A 22200-nucleotide genomic window follows, 5' to 3' on the forward strand; every position below is an offset into this window, starting at 1 on the left:
CTGTTCTCCTTCCTTTCCTTTTATCCTTGTGGGTAGTTCTTTTAAAAATGCAGGTCAAAGTGAATAGAAGTATGAGCAGGGCCATCTCTTAAGGGGCCAGTTTTAACATAGGGCTTCTCAGTTGCTGATTCCTAGGGTAGATATGACATTGATGGAATATGACTGCAGGTGTCAAGATAACTGGTATCAAGATGCTGAAACTATTCTTAAAGTGGCAGTTTTGTAGAGAAGTATAGATTTTTGGCATATTTCACAATAACTTAATATACAGTGGTACCTCGGGTTACATACCCTTCAGGTTGCAGACTCCGCTAACCCAGAAACAGTGCTTCAGGTTAAAAACTTTGCTTCAGGATAAGAACAGAAATCATGCTCCAGCGGCACGGCGGCAGCGGGAGGCCCCATTAGCTAAAGTGGTGCTTCAGGTTAAGAACAGTGTGAGGTTAAGAACGGACCTCCGGAATGAATTAAGTTCTTAACCCGAGGTATCACTGTATTTATTTTGGCCTGAAGTTGAATGAGTTTTAATGTAGTTTTAATGTATTTGTATACACTGTCTTGTGTACAAGGCTTGTATCCAGTGTAGTGCTAAGGAACTGCCCTGTAAGCACAATGATTTCTACTATCACAAAAGGACTTCCCCCTGCCACGCCCCGCTTGCCCCCAGATGTGTTTTCCCTACCACTTCAAAGCAGATTTGGGGAGGGGAGGGGGGAAATGGGATGACGGGGTTGGATATCACCCATTAAATGCAGTATATAAATAATTCAGATAAATAAATTGAGGAGATACTGAGTGATTAGCTTTGACTGCAAAAGCTGTTATGACTTTCTTAAATAAAATTGTGAATCCTAGTGTAGGTAGGAAGATGCCAAAGTGAAACAGATTTTTGTATGGGTGCTAATGGAAATGTTCACACTACCTCCTACAGCTTTGTCGCATGTAGGGGAAGAAAAGTTGGAGAAGGATTAGAATTAAAAGTTTCTTAGGGCATTGTGAATAATTGGCAGTTGTAATCATATTTGAAAGTGTGATATTCTGATGTCTCCTTTAGTTTGTTGTTTTGGGGTATTTTTTTTCTTCTACTTTTTTTTTACAGGACTTGTATTTTGTAGATTATGTAGTTAGGCCATCTAGAAATAACAAGCCAGGAGGAAAAAGAAACATAAGGACAAAAGCACCAGCTACTTTTGAATGAGTTTATGTCATCAGGGCTGGATGAATTGCATCCCAGGATAGTAAAGGAACTTTTTGATGTACTCTCGGAGCATCTGTCTAACACAGACCTTTATCTCCCACCACCTGCCTCATGGGCAATCCAGCCCACTTGTTAAAGTTGACTCCTGGGGGAGGGGTCTGCTTCGCCAGTGCATTCACCACAGGGAACAGAGTGGGTCTAGTCACTCCATGGATGAGCTTGAGGGTTCAATCCTAGAAATGAATTGATTGATGAGTATCTTGCAGCTCTCATAACTGGAGAGCTGTTTAGCTTGGCCAAACAGAAGTTGTGCAGGCCTGACTTACACTCTTCATGTGTGAACTGGCCTTAGTAAGGGGGTAGGAATAAGGCATTTAACGTTGATCCTGTGCATTTTTACATGGAAATAAATCCCACTGAGTTCAGTGGGGCATATTCCAGTTAAGTGTGCAGAGGGCTGCAGCCCTAGGCTATGGTTCTCAGTCTCTGACTGGGAGCTTAGCAGGTGAGTCATCTATTAATAGTTCTCATGATGCAGACTAACATGTTCTGGATTTTAAAAATCTAAAAGCAAATCTCTAAAATTAGAAAGGTAAAGGAGATTGTCACTTTTGGATCAGCTCTTTCCATTGTTAAATTCTCTTTCTCTTAGGTGGGAAGGGACAGTGAGGGGACAGCTGATCATTTAAGGACTGAGAACTTCCTGTGGCAAATCAATAAAATGTGAGTCCTTTAAAATTGGCTATGACTCTTTCTCAAGGACCATGTATGAGAAATATACTGCTCTGGATGACTACTTATTTTACCTGCCCAGTGGGATAGTTTGTATATCATGCTTCCTAATTATCCCTTCAGTCTTATTTCTCTCTGCGCCCCCTCCCCATGCATCATTTCCCTTTAGTTAGTCTAAGTCTCCCAGCTACTTTCATGAGACTGCAGCCCTAATAGATACTTTTAAGGTTTAGGATTTTTATTTCTATTTTTAGTTGTTGGACTTGATGATATTATGGATGAAGGAGTTAAGGAAACTGCCTGCCGTACCATTGATGAAGATGATCTTTCACCTAACAGGAATTTGAGGGACCAAATGGATGGAACGTCAGTCAAATCGCCAAGAAAATCTCCACGTCTAATGACACAAGGTAGGTCTTCTGAGGAAGTTCACATTTATAGACAGCAAATCTCTGCATTTGATTTAGTGTGGGCTGATCAGTGTGTTGGAGTCTTGGTTCACTGCTGAGTGAACACATTCAGATACCTAAATGTAGTTATATATATTCTTTCTTCTTGTGTTTTATCACTTATAAATGCATCAGATTTATATTTTAAGTGGAAGTACATTATTTGCCATCAACAGTCTTCCCAGAGATAATGAGTAATTGTTAACGTGTTAAGATAAACTTATGATCACAATGTTAAGTTATACGAATAAGCTTATTTTTAGTTTACGATGCAATCTTATGCATGTCTACTTTGTAGTAAGTCCCATTGAGTTCAGTTGTGCTCATTCCAGGTAAGCAGGTACAGAATTGTTCCTTTTGTCTGTTATTTGGCAGATAGATAAAAATACTAAACACTTCATTTGCCTTTTTTAATAGAACCAGTACGAAGCCTGCGGCAGAGCACACTAGCCAAACGTTCAAATGCGTCACCATCTGTTAACCCCAAAAAATCAGCTGTGAAGTCTGGATCTGCTCAAAAGGGAGGACTGAAACAGCAGGATAAAGGGCAGACTAAATGGGAAAATAGTAGTGCCAAAGAGCATCCAAGAGATACTGAGCACAGTCGTAATGAATCCTGCCAAGAACAAGAGGCACTGGAAGTATCACCACCACCACCACCACCTTCTAGCAACACAGAATGGGTTGCGTGTTGTGCAACTTCAGATGAAGTAAAAGCAGATAGTGAACATAAAATTCCTAATGAGGCAAAAATAGAGGAAGCAGCTAATGAAGTAGGGAATTCTTCTCACTTACCAGGGACCAGTTCCCCAACTAAAGAAACTGAAAGCGTGACAAAAGTTGTGCTACCCTATGTTGGTGATGGAGTAGGCTTAGAAGCATCTGCCTTTACAGAAACTAATAAAATACAAAGTAACAGTCTAGTTAAAAATGAAGGGAATGAGACCATGGTTAATAAATTCACTTCTGAAATGCCTTCAGATGAAAAGGCAAACATTAAAACTGAGGAGCTGAATGAAACTAAAATGGATGAGGAAAGCAAGGAAACAGGGAAGGCCGATACTCCTTTTGTTACAACAGCTTATGAGAATGCAAGTGAAATTCAGGAAACCCCTTCAGTTCAGCCCAGTTTTGTAGATGGAAAGCCTGCCTGTGCCTCAAGCTTGCCAGCTCATCAGATCAGCTTGCCAGATGACAGAAAAGAGCCCTCAGATGACTCTAGAAAAGCTGGGTTGAAAGATCTTCCTTTAGGTAGCATGGAACCTGACCAGATTGATTCAAAAGGTGTCAATACCACTTCTGCCAAATCAGAAACAAATACTTTAGAAGATGGTATTGCTCAGTACATTCCAGTCCAAGCTATACATCAGGAGGCTGACAGTGTAAAAATGGGAGTGCATGAGTCACCAGGCTTACAGGAAGATGGGCATACTGGCATTTCATCAAAATGTGTAAAAAATTTGAAGCCCAAGCACCCCAAGTCCAAACAAAATAAAACTACAGCTGCCCAGCAGAAAACACAAGAGCTACACGGCAAAACACATTCTGTGTCAGCTGTTCGCAGCCAGTCTTCAGTAAGTCTGAAGCATCAAGTGGAGGAGCATGGGGATCTCCAGCATTTTCATAAGCCAGTGAAAGTTAAGAAAAAACATGCAGATAAAGATGTGAAGGCCCAGGGCTGCGAATCTGGAATGGCCTTAAAGAAGCCTCTGCAATTGTTAGGGAAAAACATTCCACGGGGCCAAATCCCACCACAGGTACGGAAGATGTCCACAGAGAGAGCAAGCGACAAGTCTTCCAGCCATCATGCGGGTTCAAAAGAAATATCACACACAGTGTCGGGACCAGCACATCCTAAACAGGGGCAATTAGCACACCACAACCAGAAGCAGTTACTGAAACACCCCCTTCTTAAAGCCAATAATTGTGTTAAAGAAGAAGGAGGGAAAAGAGATTCCACAGGTGTGCCTCTGGATAATTTGAAAGAGGATGAAAAAGAGAAACTGAAACTCAGAAAGTTAGAGAGGAATCTTCAGCCTCGACAGAGGAGAAGCAGCAGAAGCCTTTCAGTAGATGAGCCTCCGTTGTTCATTCCAGATAATATCTCTACTATAAAACGAGAGAGCTCGGATCACCTATCTCCCACTGAGAGCAAAAGTCTCTGGGTACCTAGTAAGCAGTGTGGGTTTTGCAGAAAACCGCATGGCAACAGGTGTGTGTGTGTGTGTGTGTGTGTGTGTGTGTGTAGGTATATGTTTTTGTTGTTCAGATGTTTCAGTAATCAGATACCTGCTTCTCATGTCCTGGAGTCTAGCACCCAGACTATCTTTTTTAAATTAACCACAAAAGCACCCTGTCAACTTTCCAACATCATAGGCTCTTGAGCTACACTTTCTTAAGAAATTAGGGTAAACAAAATAGTGATGAGCTGTGATTACCCAGCGTAATAGTTTGAGTCTATTCATGTTTACACTGAAATAAATCTGTGTTCTGTGCCGTCTGTGGCATAGTAAGTGTGCTTCATGTCGCAACATTGCAAAATAGATATGCAGAAGAGGTTTCTCTGGAGCATTTCCTGCTGCCCATCTCACAAAAGACCAGGCAATCTGCTGGTCAACTTTGAACAACTTCTGTGGGAGCTGCAGTAAAAAAAATGATAGCTCCAACTGGCTGAATAGCTAACATGCTGCATAAACATGATGCATAATTTTTTGGTGTGGGGGATAGTAACAGTGATGTTTGCTAGATGGAGGTATGTAATTTTCTATGGGATATGTTGTTAGCTTCCTGATACTATCCACTGATGTGTGTTCTTTGGAAGAATGCAGTTGGCTTTTTTCTGATGTTCTAATAATTGGGTTCTGATTAATACATTTCGTTTATATTTAGTAAACAAATCTAACCAAAAGTATACAATAATAATTTTACATAGTATTTAAATATCTCAAAAAAGTTTTACCCCCTGTAGTGAAAAGTAGTTGAACTAAAATATTTAATCAGGAAATAAAATTGCTTCACTTATGTTTGATTAGGAAATCAAGCTCACTTAATGTGTTTTTAAAACGTTATATTCAAAGCTTTACTTGAAAATGACACACTTTACAAGTACAGTGGTACCTTGGTTTACGAACTTAATCTGTTCCAGAAGTCCGTTCTTAAACCAAAACTGTTCTTAAACTGAGGTGTGCTTTCCCTAATGAGGCCTCCCGCCGCCAGTGCCATTTTACCATTCGGATTCTGTTCTTAGACCGAGGTAAAGTTCTCAAACCAAGACACTATTTCTGGTTTTGCTGAGTTTGTAAACCAAATCGTTCTTAAACCGGACTGTTCTTAAACCAAGGTACCACTGTATTGAAGTTGTAAAAATTTAAACAGGATGACTTAATGGCTTATGCTTCCCTGACATTATTTAAAAGTTAAAGAATTGGGGAGTTGTATTTCTCATCACTAATTGTGTCACATGATAAAAACAGCATGAGCCTATTAAAAAAAATAAGTTGGAAAACAAAAACCTTTAAAGATTATTTTCATAGGTCCAAAGAACTCTGTATTCCTCTTCTTACTGGTAATCATCTAAAATAATAATTAACACTTTGAAACTGCCCATTTTGCCTGGTAGTTTAGCCTTTTATTGTGTTACACATTTTGTGAAAAGAATGGATTTTAAGAAATGGATTTATCACATCAGTGCTGGCATCTGGAAACATTGTTTGGCTTTGTTTGGACATCATGCAAATCATAGTATAATGTGATAAAAATCTGGTGTAGCTCTGAGGAGATTGGAAACTTATTCACTTCTGGTTCCTGTTAATCACAGTTTAGTGTGTTGTCCTAACCCTAAACTGTGATGAAGTTAACTAGTTCATTTAAACAAATATCTTCATATCCCATTCTTGAAGTTGACTAACAAGCATAATAGACCTTAATCAGTTTGTTGGTTTGGACAACATGGCAAGCGATAGAAAAGCAACAAGGGAAGCAAGAGTTTCTGAACTCTTTTATGGCCATACAGGAGGAGGGGTGAGAGAGTGTGAACCTAAACCTCACTGTAGCTTGTTCTTGTTATGCTAAACTGTGGTTTAACATGATGTCTGAACTGAGCAATTCTGTGCATGGAAATTTGATTTTTTTATTTTTTTTTAAAAAAAGGTTTCCGTAATTTAATAGATACCTAACTGTTGGTAGCAGTGGTATCTCATTCTTCTGATGAAAACGTTTACCACCTTTCTTTGTGGGTATTGTTTAAAATTGTGGAGTTGTATTCAACTAAAATAATTGGATGTGTGGAACAACTTTTCTTCCCTCGGGTGCCCACAAATCTGTCCTCTGGAATGTGGAGGAAGGAGAGGAAGGAAAAGTTCTGTTGCACTTGTGGAAGACATTATGCAATTATTTAGTTGGATACAACATGTGGTTTTTAAGATATCAGTTGCCTACTGCATATTAAAATGATGGTCTTGTTCAGGTTGTTGGTACTGGTGGCAACATAATGGATTGGACCCAGACTTGTCCCTGTGTAAATTGAAGGGCTGTTTCCATTCATGCTAGGATCTGGGATGCAGTAGGGTCTTTCTGTTAGAGAAAGGGGCAAGTCCTCCCTTTACTACCTCCCATACTGTTTTGGAAGATCATCTAACCATGCACTCAATAGAATTCAAGTGGGGAAAAAGTCATTGGGTCTTCATTGCCTAAATTTTAGTAGCTTTTTTTATTATGCGTTATAGTGTGCTGCTGACAGAATAAATGATGCCTGACTTAAGAACAATGTAAAATTAGTCCCTGCCATTATAAGCATAATTTGATGACCTCTTCCTCCAAATAATACGGGTTCTGATAAGTAGAAATTATGGTGTATAGGAAAATTAAGCTGGCATTTTCAGCATGGTGAATAAAGCTGTATCCCAGCAGCCCTAATGGGCATGCATAAATTTTGCATTCAGGAGTTTGCCTTATTCTTATTGATATTGGGTAGTGTTGCATGTGTGCAGCAGGGAATCATTAAAATAACATTTACACAGAAATATGTGTTCATTTTGGTTGTTAAAACTAATGCTGAGTTTGTATAAACAATGTAATACGTTGTATTTAAAATGAATTTAAATGTGTAGTCTGGGGATCTTCTGCTTGCTGAAAACATAAGCGTAAAGGGAAACGTATATAAAAACATACTTTTTGAAGTATGCTTACCACTGTATTTTCTATAGTTTGGTTCTTTTTTTTACATTTGGAATAGAGTCACTTTCACTTATGGCATACTGTTTGCCACCTGATAACTAAGTTAGTTCATTAATAACTTGCTTCACATGGTAGAATAATATTTTTTTACGTTTTTGGAAAAGTGCATCTAGTGGTCCGCACTTTCAATGATACTACTACTTTCTTTTTAATCCAGTTATGTTAGGTTTCCTTTCAGGCTCAATTTTAACTTGAAACATTACTTTTTGTACCGGGGCTCTCGGCAGTGGTTTAAAACTGTAGCGCCCTTCCCATTCTGTAAAGTGGATCCACATGATGAAACCACAGGGAGGCCGCACTGCTGGTCCACTCACCCAGCTCCACTTCTTATCTCTGCATTTGAACAACTGCCTGAAGCGGGTAGGCAGTTGCACTTGTAGAGTCTCCTTCCATTTGACTGTCAGCTTGTACTTTGGGCCTTTTGATCATGTAGAAAAACCTCGACAAATATAGCTGGCTTTCCCCTTCAGACCTTTGCTCGATGCTCAGAGGTGAAAGTGGAGCGAGGCAAGCGGGCGAAATGTCCATGGCCAACCACTCTAATTGTGTGTAGCCTGTTCACTTGGATCATGTGTGAAAGGGGCTTGTTTCTCTTAGAATTACGAATATCCTACTGAGAATTATGAGTATCTTGCTGAGAAATGTTTGAAGTATCTTTTCAGAAGAATGTTGTGAACAGAGGTCATACTATGTCATTAAAAACTGCGTAGGAATATATTGCTGCAGTACAGATGTGCACATTAAACGGTGGACTGGATCCTTACTAACAAAATAATCATATGAATGTGTCCTCCAATGCATGTGTGTATCATGTTGCAGCCCAAGGGTGGAATCCAGAGCTGACCTCTCTACTGACAGAAGGCATTCATCAGAGGAATTGGAGTGGGAGGAAATTTTCAGTGATTCCTTGTCCATCTTGCCCCTCCTTAAATCTGCTTCATAGGATTTTGGGGCTACCATATTTTTGAAGGGCATGGGGCTGGGGTTGCAGGTGGAGGGGGTATTACCAAAAATCACTGCCCTCCTATAGCTTTCCCATCTCTGTCCAACAATTCAACATTTTACTTTTTGGGAGGGTAATTCTCTTTTTCCCCTCCCCTTACCTCTGTTTAAGTTCTTCTTTAGAATTTGAAGATCAGATTGTCCTTGACATGAGAATTTTTTTAGTTATGCCCTTAGTGTGGAATTTGTTGTAGAATCAGGTCTTCCATGTTTGCCAATCTACAATACCTACTTCAGTTCATCTGTGTTTACAGTGGATTAACAATTTATCTTTATGTAGTTAGCTACATATACTTCTTAAATATTGGTACATTTGTTGTACTTTATTCCTGTAAAGTTTTAAGAATTAGCTTCCCTTCTTTGTGTCTGTAAAAACAAAGGGTGGTTTCCCCCCTAAATGCTAGATAAGGGTGTAATTTAAAGTATGCTAAATGGCTATATATGCTAAATTGAAATAATGTATTTATTATAGCCATACCAAGAAAACTGAAAATGTTTTTCAACAGAGTAGTTACTAAAAATACAGTTGACAGTATTTGTTTCACCCTACATGAACTTGCTTCACATCGAAGAATGGAATGGAAAGGGAAGTGAAGAATGACTTTTTGCATTTACTAACATAAATTTCTAGTTCATGAATATGCTGCTCGATTTGTTTACAAGAGCAATCTGTGCTATGTATTTTAAATAAAGTTAATTTTGAGTTGGTGTATCATTTTTAAAAACTTGTCTTCAAACCCAACAAAATTATTTTGACTGTCCACATTCCACTTGGGTGACTGCTTATTTGAAAAAGATAGTCTGGACGTTGCATTAGTATATTTTAAGAGACTCTGTATTTACAGTAACAAAACCATGGTTAAGATACATTTATTGTTTTACTCTGTTTGCAGAAGGCAGTACATTGTTGCAATCAGAACATCTGTTTTAAAAATTGGTGCTTAAGTGAACTGTGTACAACCAGTACTTCATTTTGTTTTCTTAAATGTTTGCAGCATGTTGGTTTTAATGTAAAGCTTATTGAAACACTTTGAATACCACCCCATTATTAATATTTTTAAATGATTTTTTCTTTCTTTCTGTTGCAGCTACACATCTGCTAATTCAGCCTTACAACATGAGTAGCGCTTGGACATCAAACTGTGAAGCTGTCTGCAGCCAGAATTTTTAGTATTAGCTACAGTTACACACCCCTTCAAAAGCCACGGAAAAAGAAATTGTTTGGCCTTTAAAGCCGTCTTCAGCTCTTCATAAATGATACGCTCCTTTTAGACATTTGGGGGCATCTCCCTTGCTCCTTGACAAGTGAGATGCCTTATTACAGAGGTATTGAGGGGGGTGGAGTCTTGTGGCCCTACAGATGTTGTTGGACTCTCATCCACCCTAATTTGCATGGCTAGTTGAAGTCCAGCAATCTCTGCAGGACTGCAGGTTCCCCACTCCTCTCTTATTAACTTTGCTACATGCTTGTTAGCTATCCTACATCTACACAGTATTCCTAGTGACAGTACTAAAATTCAGTCTCTAATGGACAAAACTTTTAAATGAATTCAGAATAGCAAATTGGGGTCTGATGTTTACTTGGAAAATGCCTGCTTTCATTTTTGTAAACTTTCATTTTTGGCTGGCATGTCTATCCCTGCCACGTTCATATTCTCTTTATCAAAGTGATGAAAAGAAAAGACAAGGAAATGCCCATTGTGTTTGGAGAGTAAATTAAATACTCTTATTTTGTATTTGTAGAACTAAATTAGAGCTTTGTAAGCTGATACAGAATATAGCTAACCAGCTAGCTTAAGCCGCCCAGAGTGGCTGGGGAAACCCAGCCAGATGGGCGGGGGTATAAATAATAAATTATCATTATCATTATTATCATCTGTTAACTATTCCCATGTTTGTGCTATAGGCTTGAATTTTCCTATAGCAGACCAAGCCATAAATTGGTGTATTTGTCAAATCAAATTTCTGTTTATAGGTAGGATCACAATATAAATTTAACTTGTAAATAAAGTTCTAAAAGAGCTCATTAAGAGCTAGTAACAGTTGTATAAATTTGGAATGACACAAATTGTCATTATTCCAGACTGGAGTTTTTTAAAATACAAAAATGTACTGGTTCAGAATTCAACACACACACACACAAAATGCTTACAGGTTGTATGACATTAACTGAAAAATGAGAGTTAAATTGGAACAGAAATTACATAGCATAGAAATTACATAGAAATCACATAGTCAGGATGTGTCTACATAGTTTAAGCCTGTGTTCATAAAGATTTATTTCAGTTGGTGTTTAACTGAGTTTAGTCACTTGACAAAAGCGATGTACAGATCTGATAATTTGGGAGCCATCTTGATAGCCTGCTCCTTGTTTGTTGCTCCCCATCCCAGTCAATGAAAAACTGAGCAATAAGGAGTCCACCTTGGTGTTATCTTGTTTCTTTGCTTTTCTACCATAATGCTCTTGCTGAAACAACAAATTCAGATGCAGGCTTGCCCTTTTAAAACAATCAGAAAATATAGATTCATTTTAATTTACCTAAACATAATTGCAGCTGCTTCGTAAAAGATTGTGGCAGCCGCTGTCTTTTGTTCAGGACACTGGGAGCACTGCTGTGATTGATCAACAGTTATGTTTACGTGCTCAATAGTTGTTTTAGAACACCTTTCTCCTCTCTCGAGTGTGCTCAGCATCTGAGTGAGTGACTGCTATTGAAAGTACAATGCCCCATATTGCTGTTCTGAACACTTTCCCATATTGACCTTTTCTTTCTTAATTGGAATAGTTGCTGCTAGTATTTCAAAAGTATGAAATTAATTCTGATTCCAAACATAATGTCCGTAACCCAAAATGGGCAGGTGTTCCCCATAACCTTTTCAGGCATGGGGTGAATGGAACACTTTTCTATTTCTGTATGGTTTCCCTACATTGCAAATGTATTCCTCTTTATGCACACCAGAGATGCAAGATCATAAAGCCTGAAAGAGCTTTCACTAGTCTGGGGATAGGCAGTGTGATGCCTGGCAGAGAGGGAGGGCAGGAGGACTATAACTCATCATCCCTGACAGTTGGCCTTGCTGGTTAGGGTTGGTGGAAGTTGTAATCACAAACATCCCAAGGGCACCATATTGGCTACTCTGGCCAGGTCTATTTGTCTGCCAGTTCCTTATCTTTTAAATATCCACGTTTCTATGAGGAGGAGCACTTTTTCTTATTTTTATTTCATTCCCGTATTGCTACATTTAGACATTCAATTTCTTATTTCTATCAGATTTTTAAATCAAAGAAATACAATTATTTTCACACTAAATCTGAACATATAGTCCTCCACATAGCTAGTTCAGCTTTCAGCAGATTGAATCTATGTAATATAACTTGTATATGGATTTATCAGACATACTTCATATTGTCATAATGGTATTTGCAATAAGTTTTGGGATCCTTAAACTGGAACATGACATTCTAGAATGTTTTGGTTGTGATGGGAAATGTCATGATTTCCCTGCCATAGTAAACAAAGCAAAATCAGTTCCTGGTCTTCAAATATGCTCGTTTTTATGGCCATCTTGGAAATTGTGATAGGCTCAAATTACGGACACAGTTACCTGACAGAAAATTTGGTTGAAACCACTAGTGCTTATTATCAGGTAATATGTTTAGTAATAGGCTAGACTAAAAAAGCCTAGAAGATAATCTGAAATACTTTGTAAGTTTTATGTATGAGCTGACAGCTGAGATTTGTTTCTTATGCCTGAATGAAGCATAAAGAAATTGTTAATGGAACACTACACCCCCACCCCCCTCTGATTGTTAGAAGCCAAATAGTCACATATGTAAGTATTGGCTGCAAACCCATACAGTAAAACACTAGTCCAAGTAACTATGAATGTGAATCTGTACTTGGAGTTATTTCACCCTTCTGAGCTTGAGCTATCTTTAGTGGTGCAAGAGGAAGTGAAGTACACTGTTCTTACTCATTTCTTACTTGACATAGTTTAGAACAGGCCAGTCATACTTTAGGATCCCATGCTCTATATAGTATTCTGGCTATGTATTGTGTACCTCAGCAGACCCCCCCCCCCAAAAAAAGACAGGATTTATCGAGTATCAGGCAGGTCTATTGTTACTGTTATTGTTATTAGAGGAATGTGAATTGGCAGTGTAGAACAAGACAAATACTAAGGTTATTGGGCCACTTCATTAGAATGGTTGCTTTCAGTTACTTGGAGCAACACACTTGGCCGGACTCATAGCATGTAATGGCAGGCTTGTCAGGAATTGCCTTGACAAAAAGGTCGTCCATGTTTGCATCTTCCTGATAAGATCTTAACACTAGAACTTACAAATCTTTGTGAATAATTTAAATTATATAACAAGTAAATTTGTGGGGGGAAAGTTACCCAAGCTAAGATGGAGCACTTTTAACATTGATTTTTGCTCTCTAGTGAGTACTTCAGTCTTCTTGTTATAAACATGAGGAAGGAATTTAACGTCATGTTAATTAAAGTGTTCGGGTGCAGGGGGAACGAAGGCTGCTTGTGCAGTGAGTTTTGGCTCACTCCTTATAGCTGTGCCCCCCCCCTTTCTGGTGGTTTCTCCAACCCTCCAGGGCAGATTTAGGTGGTGCAAAGAAGCAATGTGAAAAGTCCTGTTGCATGAGCCGTTGAAGACTGAGCATAATTTTCTGGATTCCTGTTTTTGCCAAATGCTTGAAAGATAGAAATGCATATCCACCAGAAGGCTGCCCTTAAGTTTCCCTCAACTGTTTCAACTCCACCTTGTTTTCTATATAATTTTAAGGGGAAATTCAAAATACAAGAGCTTGGATGTCCATAAAATGGTACACCCTTCTCCCTTCCTAGAAAATAGAAAAAGTAAAGACTACTGATGAGTGCAAGGGGAAGTTAAGATTATTTATTGGTTTGGGTTATCTTAAGTTTCAATATTATGAAAAATGTAAGGTGCCCGTTACGACAAATATATATTAGGAGATTAATTGCAAAATAGAATAGATCTATGAAAAGACCAACTTTTATTCTGTTTAGGAATGAAATTGTTTCTTGCACCTGAATTGTGAACTTCTGCTTCACTAACTTTGTTAGTTTGTGGCAGTTGCAGCCATGCTTGTTTAATGGTCTAGATAAAGCTGCATTTTGAATAATGCAAGGATATAAAATGTGATGTGATGCCCAGTTGGCCAGCTTAGGTCCTCTTTTGCTAATATTTTGGTGATGTATGGCAATTTGATTATATTTTTCTGTTGTGCTGCATCATTTTGTACTATGAGAGGCGTAGCATATTTGGAGGGGCACATATACTTTTAAAGGTGTATAAGCAACTTTAACAGTTTCTTTTCTGGGTCTATTTGATAGCCGAAGAATTCTTTGATATCCAAACTGCTACATTTCTAAATTAGTGTGACAAGATCCAATTTTGGTGTCACCTTGGCAACTCCTACCATGTTGTAAGGCTGGAGCAGTGGATACAATCTCCAACAAGCTGAGTGGAGCCAGTGCTGCAATATACTCCCTTTAAGATATGATGTTTTTACAGTCAAGGAAATGTAAAATCTTAAGCACATTAAGTCATGCGTTTTTTCTTGTTTCAGGTTTATGGTAGGCTGTGGCAGGTGTGATGATTGGTTTCATGGTGACTGTGTTGGCCTGAGTCTTTCTCAAGCACAGCAAATGGGAGAAGAAGACAAAGAATATGTATGTGTAAAATGTTGTGCTGCAGAAGACAAAAAACCCGACCCAGTCAATCATAATATACCGGATGCACAAGTGAAACCGGAAACAACACAAGAAGGTAGAATGATGGAGTGTGAAAAGCCTGGAATAGCAAAACAAATCTCCATGTGTCCACAAAGTAAAACAAAGGTGGGAGAAGAGACTGTGAAGCACAAGGTCAAAATTTTTAAAAGGGTAAGAAATGCTATTGTAGTTGCTATATAATGATGATGATAATAATAATAATAACAGTAACTTTGGTAGGCTCCTGTAATTTTTTATGCGATTTATAAGACAAGGGGATACATAATCTCTTAACACGGTTTAAGGAATTTGCATATATTGACTGAATTCTGTACATTTTTTGAACAAGGCTCATTGGATATTATGTATATTGACTGGGAAATGTGCATCATTCCATCCTCATGAATGGATTATGAACACATGCACTCTGAACCCTGGTGAATGTGCAGAATGTCTGGTGATTATGTACTTTAACAACTCAACTTGAATTACCCCAAACATAAAAATATATATTCTGCCTATCTGCACTCCCAACGTAGAGAAAAATAACAAATGACAGCTCTCTGAATTCTTTGAGGAATGTATGGTGTGAATGTGAACCTCACAGAAGGTTCTCTGCTCTGGTGAGCATTTCATGAATAGTGGTATATAAATATTTTATGAATAAATAAACTTGTGGCCTCATGTTTCAGTGCATTAGGTGTTAATATTCTGTTTTGGGACCTTTTGCTGGGCTTCATAGGCAGAGATGCCAGAAATTTATGTTCATTTAAATGAAACTTCAGTGTGCAAAATTTCCTCTGTTTTTTAATCTACATCTAATTAACACACACACATGTAAATGTATAGGTATAAAACTGATCATTCTGTTAGAAAGGACTGCAGTCCAAATGCTCTCTAAGATTTCTTAACACTTGTTGCAGGAATCTGGTGATGGAAAACCAGTATCAGAATGCAGAGATTCTGAAATGAAAAAAAGGCAGCAAATTCCTGTTAGGAAAACAGGACAAATGGTTGCATGTCCTCAGCGATCATCGGAAGACAAACACGAAAGAATGAATAAAGACAATCTTAATGTCTCTTGTTCAAGTGAAAGCACTACAAAAACCGGTAACTAAAAATTTTGAAGTTGCTTTTTTTTTAAACAAAAACAAAATCACATTTAAAATATAAGGTTAATACTGTACATGGAATGAAATATATAAGTGCTCATTTTAAATACTGCTGTGTGGGTTGCAGCTTAACCTGACAATGGAAGACTTGGACTCCTAAAATATTGCTTTCATTTTTGGAAATAAATATTGTGAAGGGGGACGGCCACTAAGGGCTCACTGGACTTGGGTGCCTATAATGACAAGAGAAGGCAAGTTGCTTCCTCATGCAGGCTTTAGGATCCTACAAACCAGGTCTTTAATAAAGCATACAAAGCTATGGTCTACAATTTGGATTCTTTAACGTAAATTTCATTAAAGAAGGCTGACTTTTAATGGAAAGTATTTAGGATCAGTTGAGTAATTTGCTGTCTGTCCAGTAATTTCTAATAGAGATGGATTTGGTTTACAGGTTGTTGTTTTTTTTTTTTAGTAAGACAATGCCTAATATTGTTTTGTACTAATCCCAACAGGATAATCAGTTGTGTAGATCCAAAATTACGTAATTGTATGTTCTTTCAAATGTAACAACGCCTTCCCTTCAACCTTGTGAAATTTCAAATTCAAGTTATTAAAGCTATCCCATGATAGCAGAGGCTTGACAACCATATGTCAGGAGTGCTCTGATGGTGTTTCCTGCTTGGCAGGGGGTTGGACTCGATGGCCCTTGTGGTCTCTTCCAACTCTATGATTCTATGATTCTATGTGACATTTATATTTTAATGCAGGTGTTCAGGATAAACAGGAAGTAAAGAAAAAGAAAACGGAGAAAGGAGGAGCAACCAGTAATGTACACCCAGCTCCTGCCCCTGCATCCAAACCTTCCGCTGATCAAATAAGGCAAAGTGTTCGGCAGTCTCTTAAAGAAATCCTGGAGAAAAGGTGCAGCCGACGAGCTAAACAAATTGTTAATGTCTCAAGTGTTATTGTTTCCTGGTGGAAACCAAACCAAACCAAACCAAACCAAAAACATATGATGTGTGTATTTTTCAGGCTTGCAGACTCAACACTGAAGATTCCTGAAGAAAGAGCAGCAAAAGTTGCAACTAAAATTGAAAAAGAACTATTTTCTTTTTTCCGAGATACTGATTCCAAGTATAAGAATAAGTACAGAAGCTTGATATTCAATCTGAAAGATCCCAAAAACAATGTAGGTGATGTTATCTATGTTTGATACGCATTCTGAAATATTTCCATTAGTGCTTGACTTTCTTAACGGGGTTGGTGTGAAAAAATATAACCTGCTTATGGTTCCCTTCTCTCCCCACCCCCAAAAGTGCTGGCAGTGTTGTCTTTCAGTTATTTTGGTAGCATATCCAAATTGAATAATATTTGTGACTGACGATTGGTAGAGTCTAGTCCCACTGTTGACCCATGGAATAACTCTTGTTTCAGCAGGCATCTCCGCTAATGTAATGGAGGAGTGGAGCTTATTTCCTCCCTCCCCTTACAATCCTCTGTGGTATCACTCTCTGTTAAAACCTGGTGGTTGTGGGTGGAGAAGGGGCTGCAGTGGGATTGGGAAACTTCTAAAAACATTTCTTCTTTTCTTGTGTTAGTGGAGGAATTTTGTGGGTCAAAAGCTGTTATGGGAGTGGAACAGCAGCATTGGATTCCACCTGAAAAAACGTGGGTCAGCCCAATCTATAAGCTCACTTCTTTATGATTCCTTGCTATTGTTGTTCTCTGTTGACTTCTGTAAAACTAAAGTATTGCTGAAAGGTACTTAGATATGCCTGCTGATCAAGTCTGCCAATGAAATAAGTTGCCTGATAAATCTCCAACTTTCTGTGTGTTCTGGGAAGTTTCCATTCCTGCATTCTAATGCTTCTTGTTATGTTTAACTATACAAAATTCTACAAAGGACCCATGTGTCTATTTCTTTGTTCACCTAATTTAAACTACCAGCACCTCTTCAAATCGTTTTCCTTGGTGAGAATTTCATTTTTCAATAACTATTGTTTGAAAAATCAGCCACTGAAAACTCTCCTGAGTTTCTTTTTTTGAGATGTGTCCTTCAGGCTAGCAAAGAGATCATTAGTTGTTTTGTTTTTTTTCAAAAAAACCCCATTAAAACATGCTAAGGATTTTTAAAGAATTTGACTTCACTTTGTGAAATGGTGGATCCATTAAGGACATTAATGTACAATTATTTGTATCTCTGTGTGGAGAGGGCAGTTTTTAAAAATGATATACAGGTGAGACTGAAAAACCCCAATTTTCTTTTCTGGTTGAAATTGAATTAGAAGCCTGTAGATTTATTTTTATTTTTTAATTGTTAGCTATAACTAATTACTGATTGTTTTCCCAGATACTGTTCAAAAGAGTATTGAAAGGTGAAGTAACTCCAGACCATCTCATAAGAATGAGTCCGGAAGAGCTGGCTTCCAAAGAACTAGCTGCATGGAGGAAAAGAGAAAACAGACATGTATGCTTAATCTACAGTTATTTATTTAATGGATCACCTGTTTCCTAGTGCTAATCAATACAAATTTCAAAACTTTCCACTTGTCTTCTGTGTTTCCCATTCAGCATCTGAATGGCTTTTTTCTCCAATGAGCAACCACAGTGAATTTTAGGTGGTTGATTGTGTTGTAACTGCAGTGTGAATTTATAAGGGCTTGTTGAAATCACTTACAGCTAAAATACTTTTGAAAATAGAACAACAAAAAGAAGAAGCACAAAATTCTTTGTAAAACATGAGCTTAATTGATCAAAAAATGTTGATCTGTGGGACTGGTACAAAGTGGCAAAGGGGAAATATTTTACTGTTCCTAAATTACAAGCAGACCTGTAGATTTCCAGAATCCCTGCAGAGAATTGATGTGATAGATACATGTGTTCTCTGTTCATACAGTTATTGTACATTTTTTCCCACCTGGTAGCTTCTCTCTAGACCAACTTGTGTCTGAGCCTGGGGCAGATTGCTTCCTCACCCCCAACCGTGTTGCCAAGTACATCCCTTTAATTAGTCTTACAGAAGTGAATATTTTCCAGGGGGAAATAAAGGGATGCATTTGACAAGAATGTGTTGGGTAGGCCCTATTGCACCTCTGGCGCTATCATAGCCTTTGCTTTCTTCCAAAGAAGTGAATACCTACAAAAATAAAACCAAAATCTTTGGTGGCAGCATGCTCCAAACCTCCCATTGATGCTGCTTAAAGCCTATTCAGTGTGGCTCTTATTATTGGTTTGGAACTTGCTTATCAGTGCATGGTTTTGAAATAGTTCATCCTTGATCCAGTGACCGGCTTTCTACCGAATACAAGAGTCATCCTTCCAGAAGTGTAGCCATTCCATTCTTGGAAGCTGAGGAAATTGGGAGATAACGGCTGAATTTAGACGGTTTGCTGTGGTTTAGCAGAGAGCAAGCCTCAGGCTTGTCAGCTTCCTTTACCTCTCTCCTTTTCTGGTATGGCTGTGAGAGCAGGGTGGGAGATGGAAAGCTTTCACTTCTGTTTTTAGCTAACTGCATTATGCCCCAAACACATACCGACTTCAAACGGTGGCAAGAAGTTGTCCTGTTTCAATAACTCGAAATTAAGTACAATTTAGGATGCAGGCATAATGTGAAATTAATTGGAAATGGAAATAGGAGCTTCCAGTTGAAGGGGAGAGGAAGGGAGAGTGCATGAGCTCAAGTCTTCTGCATGTAATGCTCGACTATAGTTCAGCTTTACAGCCAGGCCCATGCCTCTGGCTGTGAAGCAAACATGGAATAATAGTATCCACCATCTGTTGCTCTCTCTTGATCTTCTACCTATTCTTCATGCTAGACTTCCAAGTCTTCTGCATGTAATGCTCGACTATAGTTCAGCTTTACAGCCAGGCCCATGCCTCTGGCTGTGAAGCAAACATGGAGTAATAGTATCCACCATCTGTTGCTCTCTCTTGATCTTCTACCTATTCTTCATGCTAAACTTCCAATGAAGGAGGAGGACTCTAGTTTTCATCTCTCGGACAACTGTCTTCTCTAACTTAGGTTTCATCTCCCATTATCCTCATCCAGCATGTCCAGTGTTCAGGGATTATTATGGGAGTTGCAATTAAGCAACCTTTCCACCCATATTTTGGGGCTGCTTCTGGTGATGTTTTCATAGGTTTTCACACTGTGTATCTGTTCTGTTCTTTGTTGTTTCTTGATAGACAATTGAAATGATTGAAAAAGAGCAGAGGGAAGTCGAAAGGCGACCAATCACAAAAATTACTCATAAAGGAGAAATAGAAATTGAGAGCGAGGCACCGGTAAAAGAGCAAGAAGCACCAATGGAAATTCAGGTATCATGGCAAAAATATTGTTTTTTTAACGAAATAAGTTGCTGTGTATTTGTTTAAAATGAACAATGCATTAGTTCTGTTAAGATAGATAAAGTGTCTGGGCTGAGACAAACCATAACCTTGGGTTTGGGTGTAACACAAGCCAAACCATGTCTTAGCCCCAAGAAGCACTGCAGCAGCAGGACTGGGGGAGGAGTGTAGCAGTTGCAATCTGGGCACCTACTCATTTGCATTAAGCTATGGTTTGGCTTAGCATTACCTGTGGGCTGGACCTCTGTATGTTGTGACTCTGATCATAAAGTTGTATTTTTATTCTATATAAAATAAAATTGTATTAACAAATTGTCTGTCTCTCCTTGTTTAGGAAACCCCTCCAGTTAAGATTGTGGAGAAAACGGAACAGATTGAAAAAGATAAAGAAGTGGATGAATCCGCCACTCCTGATACAACAAGTCAACATAAGAACCACCTGTTTGACCTCAACTGTAAAATTTGCATAGGTAGTATTAACTTTTGCATGCTTAAAAACCAGTTGAGAAGTTGGGGCTGCAGAAGCTGAACACCTGCAGAGCTACAGGTTCCCCACAGCTCCCGTTATGGATAGCTAGCTCTTAATTTCTGTGAGAGTAGCAATGGGAGTGGCACAGTCTGATAAACTGTCCATTTATTTGCTAACAGCCCCTCATTGTATCCTTATAACAGTCCGGTGTTAGGCTGAGAGACAGTGACTCGTCCTAGGTCACTTGGTGAGTTTCCATGGCTGAGTGGGAATTTGAACCAGTCTCGCTTGTTCTAGGGACGCGGGTGGCGCTGTGGGTTAAACCACAGAGCCTAGGACTTGACGATCAGAAGGTCGGCGGTTCGAATCCCCATGACGGGGTGAGCTCCCGTTGCTCGGTCCCTGCTCCTGCCAACCTAGTAGTTCAAAAGCACGTCAAAGTGCAAGTAGATAAATAGGTACCGCTCCGGTGGGAAGGTAAATGGCGTTTCCGTGCGCTGCTCTGGTTTGCCAGAAGCGGCTTAGTCATGCTGGCCACGTGACACTGGCTGTACGCCAGCTCCCTCGGCCAATAAAGCGAGATGAGCGCTGCAACCCCATGACTGGACCTAATGGTCAGAGGTCCCTTTACCTTTACCCTTGTTCTACTCAGGCATGTTAACTAATATACCACTCGGGTACCTGCTTTTTTTGCAGCATGCAGTGTGGTCTTGGAAATTCATCCTGCTTCTGACTGGGGACCATCTGTTCCTTTTTCTCTACCATTAGCTTTACCACATTGGTGCAGTTTGGCATAATGTGCTAAACTATGGTTAGAAGACTGCACCTCAGTGAGTCTTTGTTTTGTGCGTTCCTCCAACCTCCCTATGGTCTGATGTGGCTGGAGGGAAGAGATCAGAAACTTCTGTTTTATATTAACTTCAGTTTAGTCTGAATTCTAAACTTTGGTTAATCTTAAGTGTAGCTAGTTGAATCGAACCAAAAGTTCGTTGGAAGTTCGTTGAAGCAAATTAACTGCAATTAAGAATAACTGCAGCCTGTCTAGGTTCAAATGACACCAGAAGGACTGAATGTAAGCAAGAGCGTGTGAACTTTCCCACACAGCTGTACCAGATAGAGACAGGGCAGTGTGCAAGTCCTAGGCTTCCTGTGACTTGTTCTCATAATGCTAAACCATGGTTTAGTGTTGTATCCAAATACTTTGTATTTCTTTAGGAAATCTGTATTTTCATTAATAATTATCTGAAAATGGTTGGACAGTTGGGCAAATTAGAGAAATGTACAAAGCCTCTGGGTTTAATTTCAGTTAGCAAGATTTTGAGCGTTATAGTAATAATTGTAATTTAGTGTTAAGATTAGGGTTTTTTTCTAATCTGGTATGGTTTAAACAGCGAAGCTTTGTAACTTGCCTTTTCAAGGTCGAATGGCACCACCTAGTGATGACCTTTCTGGGAAAAATGTGAAAGTGTCTGTGGGAGTTGCCCGTAAACCATCAGACAATGAAGCTGAAAGCATAGCGGATGCACTTTCTTCAACAACAAACATTTTGGCTTCAGAATTATTAGAGGAAGATACAGAATTGCCAAATCCAGCACTTGCCTCTGCTTCAGGCTCTAGGTAATAATTTTGTGGTTGCTGCCAGTCACAGAGAATTGTGGCTGCTGTCCCTAGTTAGTATTATGTGCATAAATAACTGGAAACTACTGCACGGAACCCCACTGTACACAAACAAACGAAAGCAGCCTTCATGTGTACTTTTAAAGAAGCTTACTGACCCACCTTTGTGTATTCCAAGTACACAAAGTAGAGGCATTGAAAAACAGATGCTTGTTATAACGTTTTTTAAAAAAATGCGATTGTTTTTAAATATTGGTCTTTGCATTTTCTTTGTTACCAACTGTC

The 22200-nt window shown here is 38.9% G+C and overlaps 1 protein-coding gene across 40 annotated transcripts in view; it reads left to right on the plus strand.

The window, feature by feature from the left end:
- The window catches only part of PHF3 (PHD finger protein 3), a 46322-nt gene that overhangs the window by 17599 nt on the left and 6523 nt on the right, over window positions 1-22200 (plus strand). For 14 of the 40 annotated variants that reach the window (XM_083606918.1, XM_083606907.1, XM_083606933.1 and 11 more), the window contains 10 exons: window positions 2185-2340; window positions 2797-4591; window positions 14226-14541; window positions 15294-15480; window positions 16250-16403; window positions 16515-16671; window positions 17833-17949; window positions 19668-19799; window positions 20164-20299; window positions 21717-21915. In XM_083606918.1, coding sequence (XP_083463044.1) covers window positions 2185-2340; window positions 2797-4591; window positions 14226-14541; window positions 15294-15480; window positions 16250-16403; window positions 16515-16671; window positions 17833-17949; window positions 19668-19799; window positions 20164-20299; window positions 21717-21915 — 3349 coding nt within the window. Of the gene's footprint in view, window positions 1-1850; window positions 1922-2184; window positions 2341-2796; window positions 4592-14225; window positions 14542-15293; window positions 15481-16249; window positions 16404-16514; window positions 16672-17832; window positions 17950-19667; window positions 19800-20163; window positions 20300-21716; window positions 21916-22200 lie in introns of all 40 variants that reach the window. The other 26 variants (XM_083606909.1, XM_083606913.1, XM_083606899.1 and 23 more) reach the window with 3 other exon arrangements.

The sequence above is a fragment of the Podarcis filfolensis genome, assembly GCF_964270895.1.
Source record: "Podarcis filfolensis genome assembly, chromosome: 3".
Classification (NCBI taxonomy): domain Eukaryota; kingdom Metazoa; phylum Chordata; class Lepidosauria; order Squamata; family Lacertidae; genus Podarcis; species Podarcis filfolensis.